This window comes from Protomyctophum parallelum (assembly GCF_964188405.1).
Source record: "Protomyctophum parallelum genome assembly, chromosome: 18".
Classification (NCBI taxonomy): domain Eukaryota; kingdom Metazoa; phylum Chordata; class Actinopteri; order Myctophiformes; family Myctophidae; genus Protomyctophum; species Protomyctophum parallelum.
Window position 1 is genome coordinate 33166800 of NC_139716.1, and position 10328 is coordinate 33177127.

The window sequence follows — 10328 nt, forward strand, 5'->3', positions numbered from 1 at the left end:
GGGGATGCTATGGGTGCTGGGGCCTGGGTGTTCTCTCTTCCACGTCATCAGCGCCCATACCCTATAGGTGCGGTTGACAAAAGGGCCTCTCTGTGTGGAGTGCTAGCGCTAGTTTGCATGTTCTCCCCGTGTCCCCGGCCTAGGGTAGGTACCCTCACAAAAAAACATGCAGTAATTCTGGTCTCTATACTGCCTCCCCCTGGTCAGCCGGGGCGCCTGATGGAGGGGACAGGAACTGGTTGGAATAACATGTCACTTCCACGCGTTAAGTCCTATACTGGGGAAACTCCTCCAGGTCAGGAGATAAGAAGCGGCCTGCTCACTCCTCATGCATTGAAGGAAGCATGAGCTCAGTTCGGGGCTCTCCCCAGGTTGGCAGAGGGAGATTAGCGCCCAGGATTACAGTTTAGGCAATAAAGCGTCGCAGTCCCGCTCCCTCGAGAGACCCGGAAAAGAAATCCCAGTTCATTTTCTTCATAGACTTTTCAGAAAGTATTTATTTAAAGACGTTTACGCCGCGGACAAAGCCAACTCTTGTCGTGACAAATCATGACAATAAACACAATGTTTTAGGCCAAACAAAGAACGGCAGGTTACAACACTTTTTTGTTGTTTTTCTTCTTTGTAATTATTTTTCATGTTGTTGTCATGATTTGTCACGACTTGAGTTGGCTTCGTACAACGCTTAAAAGGTATTTAAATAAATACTTTGTGAAATGTCTATGGGAAAAATGCATTGGGATTCATTTCCTGGGCCTGGCGTCGTCATGAAAGGGGGTGGGACTGCGACGCTCCATTGGCAATGGGTTACAAAATCGTGGGATAAAAATAAAACATTAGAGATCATCTCTCTAGAAGTTGGAAAAGGTTATGCAGTTATATCCAGATTTGTATCGAATTAATACTATAGAGGAGAGGTTGCACGACGGCACAGTGGTAATAGATTAATTTCTGGACCACAATTTGATGGATCCCTGAAAAGTAGGCGTGGCCAAATTTATAGCCAGGAGTTATTGTTTACTAAGAAGTAATGGTTGGAATGGATTCAGGACCCCTGCAAACCTATAATTAGACATCCCACAAGTTTATGTTGGCCAATTAAAATAAATATTAATGAAAAATGTGTGCATATTTAGCCACTTGTTCAAATGCCCCTGCCCCCCTGTCAAAAACAGGTAAATCATTAAAACGAAAGAAAGCAGCCAATTATTTTTAACACACATCTTTTACTTTCTCTAATATCAACCTAAAACATGAACCTTTGTTGAAAAAAAACAAAGTTGTCCTTTAAACTAGAAATTATAATAAAAATGCACATGTATACAGGCCTAACTACCTGTATGAGACGGAAATTACATTTAAAACATTGTTTTTGTTACATCTGTTTATTATGTACGCATACAGTTTCAACATCCTATACCACCTTTTTCAGCATCAATAATTCAGATTTTCAAAAACTAAACTAAAACTATAGTCATTTTTCCTACACAACATGTTTCCTACTATTTATGCACTCGTAAAGTAAATGTAAGTAGGCTACATCGTAATGTAAAATGGCATAATGGAGTTCTGTGCGCATGCGTTACATTCCAATGCATGCACGTGCGTTGGACGTACTGTATGTCTGCGCACACATATTTAAAAAAAAATCACCACTAGATCACTGGGCTCAATAATCAATTATGATCATAATCATAATGATAATCACAATCATGTCTGTTGGACATCTCATTCACAATAGCTCCGATATGATGTTTCGCCATGTCGAAAATCGGCGCCCTGGTTCCAATGTTTTCACTTTGATCAATGCAACACAACACAACACACTTTTAGGTTAGTCCACTGCAGCATACACCACGACTGATACAATAAGATGTAATATAAGTTGACATGTAATGTTGGGCTCAATTTCCATCGAATGCTTTAAGAACTTAGTTTAAATACATCTTTCGGGATAAGAATGAATAAGATGATAGAGGAAACATACAAACATTACATGATTCACAATTCATTAGAGGTTATTTCTATATCAAATTATTATGAATGAAGAACCAGGCACAAAGTCATACAACGCCTATTATGGAAAATGTCCAAAAAGCTGTGTCATCTTTATGAATCAGCATGAATCTTCTTTTCTTTTTTTACAATTCAACCAGGTAATTTCTCAACCTCTAAACTCAGCAGCTCTGAAAGGAAACTCTAACTATATTAACTATGGTGAATTCAAGTAGAAAGATCACGCAGGTTCTTCCTCCTGGAAGTCCAGAGGACACTGGTAGTCGGACATCACACCTCCCATGACTCCAGGCTGCTCATCGGAGCCTGTGAGAGAAGTGAATAGAACAAATGGCAAAGACAGGAGGACATAATATTAACATGCACCAGGGTTTTTCTGATGGTTTGTGTAAACAGAACCATTGTTGGGACTATCGTTTCCTACGACTAGTTTTGAGTGTTTGCGTAAACACAGACATTGGTGACAAAAGTGAGGACCCAAATTGTGATTGGCCAGAATGAGATGTACAGTATGATGATGTACGATAATAAGACTAGTGCCCCTCACTTCAAGCGAGTGTGATTTCCCCCCTAAACAAAACAGGTCTTCAAAATAAATCAATAAAACATGTGGGAATGAATTGTGGAGTTAATCCATTTAACCAATCATTCTGAAGAGGTTATCAGTTGGAACAATGACATGTTACCCTCCATTACGAGCACCTACCTGGACTGTTGGCCGACTCTTCAGCAGCCATTTTCACGAGCATGGCCACCTGCTGCCGCTCGGAGAGAAGGAAATTCCCGGCCCGGATCCCTGGCATCCCCATAACAAACCGGGTGTTGGTAGGATCCTTTTTGACACGCTTCCGCCCCGGATCTTGATTCTCTGTACAAAGGCAGAGAGGGGAAGGCAAAAACAAGCCACGACAACCATGATTTTAGATCTCTTAAAGCAGAATTCCGGACTGTTTTCCTCCCTTAATCTGATGTTGTTATATTCAAGAACGAGTGGTACAGGTGAAAAAATGTCCCAACTCCATCCCTAGCCCACAGCAGCTCAGAGCAGCTCTCTGGAGTGTACTTTCGTCTTACACAAACATTACATTCCCAGAGAATTCAGGTCATATGTGGAGTTTGTGGACGAGCAAATCGGCTATTTTGTTCTATACAAACATTAAATTCACATTGAAAATTAATGGATGATGTGCAATGATAAGAGCGCCCCTCACTTCACACGGGTGTTTTTTTTAAATTATACCATTATTCGCATTATACCAACCATCGCTGTGGCTATAGTACACACACTACTTTATCCTACTATAAATGAGGGTCAATGAAACTTACTGAGGTCCTGGAGGTCATCAGCTTCCTCCTGTTTAATACAGGTGGTCCTGGTTGGGTCGGGTTTCTCTCCAGTAGGGATTCGATGATGAGGCTTCTCTCTAGTGTGAATTTTCTGGTGCACTTTGAGATCAGACAAAGCAGTGAACTTCTTCCCACACTGGTCACAGCAGTAAGCCTTCTCTCCGGCGTGGATTCTCTTGTGTTGACTGAGGCCAGAATTTTTAGTAAAGCTTCTCTCGCACTGGTCACAGCTGAAGCGGGGACGTTTCTGTCCGGTGTGAATTCTCTGGTGTTGTTTGAGAGCAGACAGTACACTGAACATCCTCCCACACGTCTCACAGTAGTAAGTCTTCTCTCCTGTGTGTATTCTCAGGTGTTCTTTATGAGTACCCAATGTAGTGGACTTTTTTCCACACTGTTCACAGCAGTAAGACTTCTCTCCTGTGTGATTTCTTTGGTGTACTGTTAGACTACCCTTAAGAGTAAACGTTTTCCCACACTGATCACAGCAGTAGGGCTTCTCTCCACTGTGGCTTGTTCTGTGTGAGTTGAGAGATTGCTTTGTAGTGAACCCTGTCCCACAGAAGTCACAGCAGAAAGGCTTCACTTCCATGTGACTTCTTTGATGAACACTGAGCCCATTCCTGGTATGGAAGCTTTTCCCACACTGGTCACAGCCATAAGGCCTCTCTCCTGTGTGAAATCTCTGGTGTATTTTGAGATAGCCCCCTTGCTTGAACGTTTTCCAACACGTGACACAGGCGAAAGGCTGCTCTCCCGTGTGAGTTCTCCTGTGTGTCTGCAAACTACCCGAGTCATAGAACTTCTTTGCACATTGGTCACAGCTGTAACGTTTGTCTCCAGTGTGATGTCTCTTGTGTATCCTAAGGTGACTAATTTGTCTGTAGGTTTTACCACATTGGTCACAACGGAAAGGCTTCTCTCCGGTGTGCAGTCTCTGGTGCATTGTGAGAGTAGAGTTTTGTGTGAAGCTTATGCCACATTGGTCACAGCTGTACGGTTTCTCACCAGTGTGCACTCGCCGGTGTCTTTTTAATGCACCCTCACCGCTAAACCGCTTCCCACACTGGTCACAGCAGTACGGCTTCTCTCCCGTATGGACACGCCAATGCACTTTTAGGTGTCCAGACCGATTAAAACACTTCCCACATATTTCACAGCTGTAAGGCTTCTCTCCAGTGTGAATTCTATTGTGTTTCAACAGGCTAGATTTTATAGTGAAGGTTTTGCCGCATTGTTCGCAACAGTGAGGCTTCTGATCCGTGTGAATTTGCCGGTGTAGTTTGAGATAATAATATGAAGTGAAGCCTTGTCCACACTGGTCACAGCACCAGGGATTCTCTGTGGTGTGAATTCTCTGGTGTTTTCTGAAACTATCCTTGTGAAGGTACTTTTTCCCACACTTGTCACAACAGTAAAGTTCCTCTCTAGTATGGATATGCTCATGAGATTTTAAGGTGCTATGATGAGCAAAACACATCCCACATTTTTCACAGCTGAATGCCTTCTCTCCGGTGTGAAGTGTCTGGTGTCGTTTTAAGCGTCCGGCCATACCGAACCTTTTGCCACATTGTTCGCAGCTGTAAGGTTTCTCTCCGGTATGTACAATCTGGTGTTGTTTTAAGTGTCCGACACTAAAAAATCTCTTCCCACATGTTTCACAGCTGAATGCCCTCTCTCCTGTGTGAACTTTCTTGTGTCGCACGACAATAGATTTTCCGGTGATGGTTTTCCCACGTTGTAGAGAGTTCATCTTCACCTGCAGTCTGTACTCCACAGACAGATCTGGAATGAAGGAATTTAATTAGCATTAATTCAGGATTCACTAAGTCAATTCCATCAATAACAGACACTATTGTGGGGGTGATATGTAACAAAACATAGGCTCAGTTGTTCACTTCCACCAGAAAGACAGTGTGAAGATTTCCATATGGAATCTTTGAAGTATGATGATTCAAGCCCTTTTCTCACAGGATCCGGGTGTAAAATGAGAATTCTAAAACGGGTAGTCCCAATACTTAATTCTGATTGGCTGGTTACCGTCACGTGACCGGTGTAAATTTCACCGATAACCCACTCCTTCAATCACTTTGTATCAAACTGCAGCCTTGTAGCTGAACTGGGGAAGGGGAGTGCTTGATTGCTTTACAAACACATGCCGTGCGGGCGTCTAAGCACCGCCCGGCTCATATGACTGTGAATGTGTGGCTCCAGGCAGCCCCGTAAATACATCAAGCGCTATTCTCCCGTCACATAGGCTACTTGCGGAGCAAAACAAGGAAGTGTTTTGGCTCTGGGTCGCTCGCTCTGGTGGCACAAAGCGTAGATACTTTTGTGAATTTAATAGTTTTAATATTGCTATATGTTTGTAACCGTTTTAGAAAAGCAATAAGCCACTCGAGGCCCCAGCTTACCGGGTATTTTACACTGGCTGGGAGGTAGAAGACCCTCCGCTGCGCGTCGGGTCTGCCTACGCTCCCAGGCAGTGTAAAATACCCGGTAACCTGAGACCTCTCGTGGCTTATTGCTTAAGTAATGGTGGCCACCAGTGTCATTGGTTCATTAGGTTTCATATTCCAATCTTTGACATTTCATCACTCAGAGTTGTGAAACCACTGCTACTCTGTTTTAGTACAAATTCTAATGCAACAATATTTAGAAAATGTTAATTTCTGTAGTTGCTTAAATTTTGGCAGCTTGAGTCTATGTGAGTTGTATATAATGTATATTATCATCTTAACCTTAACTAACCTTAACTAATAATTAATAATGCCACCTTTTGTAATTAACCCATTTAGAACTGAGGAAAGATTCTACAAACATCTTATAAATCGTGACAGCTTTCTGAAAAAAAACTATGTTTCTATATCAGTTGTTCTCAAACTATTTAATGTCAAGGACCCCAGAAATCATATGCAATCGGCCCCCGACCCCCATCTGAAAATATGTTGTTTCAGGGATGAGCTTGAAGATCTGCTATTTTTTAATAGAACAAATTCCTGTTAGTGTTGTGTCGGTCATGAACGAACAAATCAAATGAACTATAGTTATTCATGGTGCACGAAACCGGCCCGGTTTCGTTCACTAACATAGAGGCCGTCCGTTTATTTGCAAATGCGAGGACGGGGATTCGCCGGCTGCTCTTCTCATTCAGTGTGAGCTGAAGCCTGGAGGGCGGGGCCGTGCTCTTCCAGCTCCCACAGCACACAGAACAGCTAGTTTGAGTTGCAGGGGAGACGGGGCTGGTGACTGAATGACCGAGAGAAGAACGATAAACGACATGCATATGTCATTCTTCGTTCAAAGTGCTGTGACTGAGAGACGGACCACGAAATTGATCGTTCTTCCTTCAGTCCCTGAACGATATGCTGTGACCGACCGACCGGTCCGCCAGCCAACAAGTGTGAAGTGTGAACGAATGTCCGACTTGGGTCAGTCTCACTGAGTCTAATAATCTATGACTGACTGACTGACTGTAGCCCTCTGGTTGCAATTACTACTTGCGTACAGTGCAAAACAACATCATCACAATGAATATAGTGTTTAGAAACATTCCACAATAAAGCAAAATAAGAGTGACTGGTTATCGAATTAGCTATCTTCTGTTTAAAGGCACTGTCACTATTATTTTATGGTGATATTGTATCACTTGAATATCAATGGAAAAATAAACATATGCTAATGAATACAAAACATTTATATAATATGTAATGCTATATTAAAACATGGAAATAATATAAAATAGATTAGGCTACTAGTTCTTTCATTGTGTAATATGTATGGGAGTTATGAGTAGAGTAAGCCTAGTAGAATGGAATAGCATAACATTAAAACAGTTTGACTGATTAAAACGCGTAACCCGCATTTTAATCAAATATCCTACGCTGCCGAGATTGTTGTATTACCTTTAGATTATACGCTGAATTATTTGGGCTTTTGATCCGTGAAAATCCGGCGAAAAAAGGTTCCTCCGTTTGTTATGAACCGATCGCACCACCCACCATCTTGGTGCGCCGGAAGACCGCAGCACAAGACCCTCCTCCATGAGGAGTTGTAGTCCGTTCATTTGCATTGGCCTCAATTTCCCAGAAGCCCTAGCAGCCCACAGCATTGATTTCCGGTTTCGACATCGAAACGAAATCATCTAGTCTCTAGCTCCGCGGCAAAGACAGAGTTTATTTTTATTTATTACAATACGGCGGATTAAACACATAAAACAAAACGCGGGAATGTCATAAAAAGCATGCATCGTACCCTGGATTAAACAATTTGCGGCAGTCAAACTGTTAATAAAACCATATTAGTTAGTTTAGAGTATGTGGTATACTGCACATTTCTTGGTGGTGGTGAGCACAGATCAATGAAAAAAAAGGGTCAAACCTTCATTCAGTTTCACACATAAGACAAGTCTAATTGCGAACGCAGTGAGCCACTTACTATGACAGCAAGGGCTGAATGTCTGTGTGTGTGTGTGTGTGTCACGCTGTTACACCACCGGCCCGCCACCAGAGGGCGCAGCTGTAGCACACACACACACACACACACACACACACACACACACACACACACACACACACAGGGCGCAGCTGTAGCACACACACACACACACACACACAACCACACACACACGAGCTGCGTTCGCTTCACGCGTTTGCGCGTCTTACTTGTAAAATACCTACAATAAATCAGACAGAAACCTGAGTCTGGGCATCATGGCTGATGTCGGCCGTACAACCAAATCAGATGAACCGTTTTACATAGAATTGACATAAAATCCCATATGCATATAGGATGAGAAAGCCTGAAAATGGGACTTTGTGGGGATAGAAAATACATGGAGGAGCCCAAAAAACACTCCTTCCCTTTGTATGGCAGTGGTTTTCACCCCCTTTCTTATCAAGGTCCATTATTTACTCTGCATTTGAGCCAAGGATATGACATTTAGCCTCTCAGCCTCTCAAACTTAGAATATTTTGTTATCGTTGGATAGGATTCTGTCCACAATTCCATGTTGTATTGATGTTGGTACCATAGGAGATAACAGGCAAATGTTGACCAAAATAACAATTATTCTACACTCTCTAATTGTGTAGGCTTCTTGTAAATTAATTAATGCAGATCTTTAACAATAATTTAACTCTTGAGAGCGTACAATGAAATCAAATGGATCCTTGCGGGTCCATTTGGTTTCATTTTACACTCTCAAGAATTAAAGATCTAGTTCCAAGGGGATTCATACTTTGGGTGATTTATTTGATGACAATGGTTTACGTTCTTTCCAGAATTTATGGGATATTTTTAATTTATGGGGTTCCATGGCAGACCCCCCTTGCAGACGTATCTGTGATGTTAGATCAAGAGGTTGTGTTTCCATATTGTTTGCTTATTTATTAGAATCTAGTTATGGGACCTTGCCTATCGATACTGTATGGAGGAATGACATACCAAATCTTCGAGATTGGAGCTGGGATACAGTGTGGTCTAATGTTATGCTGTCTTCTAGGAATCCTGATCATCAACAAATTCATCTAAATTTTGTTCATCGGACATACTTGACCCCCCGTAGATTGTGTGCTATGAGGATTTTAAATAATCCCAACTGCACTTTCTGCACTTCGAACACCATAGTTACATTCTTATGGTGTGGGAGTGTCCGAGTGTTCTCACATTTTGGAATTTGGTTGCTGCTAATATTTCGATTATTTTACAAATTAACATTACACCCTCCCCATTTCTATTCATATTAAACGATGTATGCCAATTGCCATTAAATACCCGTATCCGTGTCTTCTTTGCTGGCGTAACGGCCGCAAAGAAGATGGTTGCTTCGCACTGGAAACCGCCTCATACATTGACATTTCGCCAATGGGCTTTGACCTTTCTAGATATCATCTATCTGGAAATGTCAACGGCAAGATTGCACGGAGCGAAAGAGGAAAACATAAATATTTGGTCTGGTATTGCAGATTTGGTCAAGGACATGATTTAGTCATTATTTATTTATTTTCCCCCCATTGCACAGTGGTAGGAGTCCTGACACAGGTGTGCATTTTGTGGCATTTTTGGTCCCGGGGGGAGGGGTGGGTGGGATTGTTTGTTGTTTGTTTTTGTGTTCCTTTCTTTTGCTGTTGTATGCGTTACTTTTTTGTTTTCTTTATTCATTCATGGTGTTAACATGTTTTATTGTGCTAGTTTGTCTTAAATAAAATTTAACTTTTTTTTTTTTAAAGATCTATAAGGGGTAAATTTGGTTAACAACTCTGCATTATTCAGCTGGTGACCACCTGGAACCCCCTCATCATTGACTCACTGCTCATGATCATGCATATTCATAGCATAATGGCTCTCTGTTTTTCATTATAAAATAATGTATTTTCATCAATCAATCAATAAAACAGTACATACATACCAGACTAAATGTTTACAGTGAACATAATAAAACAGTATGTACATATTAGGCAAAATTATAGGGATGAGAATTATCCATCAATTCATGAATTGATAATTGATATTTTGATAACCTTATCAATCGATTAACCGGTTAGTTGATAAGCTGAGTTTCCTTCTTTTTTTTTTGCTCATATACAGAAAGAATACAAAAGGCAATTCTATTCCTTAATCAAATATTTATTTGACCATTTGAGATACAGGGCCAGGCAATGGCATATTTGTATTACACTGTCTGTCGCATCACATGCAAAAGCAGAGACGTTCATGGCTACCGAGGTCGGGGGGACTTTTTTATTAACCGACCCACATGTGCGCGTTCCTCTGCCACGCACGCAGACAGCATTTACATTCACAGAAAACCGCCCAATGACTGCACCACAGAACTTTCGATTAATTGTTAACCTTAGACTAAATATTTAGTAAAACAGTACATATACATACCTATCCTGTGTAACTTGATCACTGGTTTCAACATGGTGGTCTGCATCACTGCTACAACTCTGTTCTTGAATTCA

At 41.6% G+C, this 10328-nt stretch overlaps 1 protein-coding gene across 1 annotated transcript; it reads right to left on the reverse strand.

The window, feature by feature from the left end:
• Nucleotides 1–1501: 1501 nt before the first annotated feature.
• LOC310875563 (uncharacterized protein) lies at nt 1502–10328 on the reverse strand. The gene is made up of 4 exons (XM_083788839.1): nt 10255–10328; nt 3343–5148; nt 2723–2884; nt 1502–2322 (listed from the first exon to the last, which is right to left on the reverse strand). The coding sequence occupies exons 1-4, from the start codon at nt 10298–10300 to the stop codon at nt 2237–2239; spliced, it is 2100 nt and encodes a 699-aa protein (XP_083644965.1). The 5' UTR covers nt 10301–10328; the 3' UTR covers nt 1502–2236.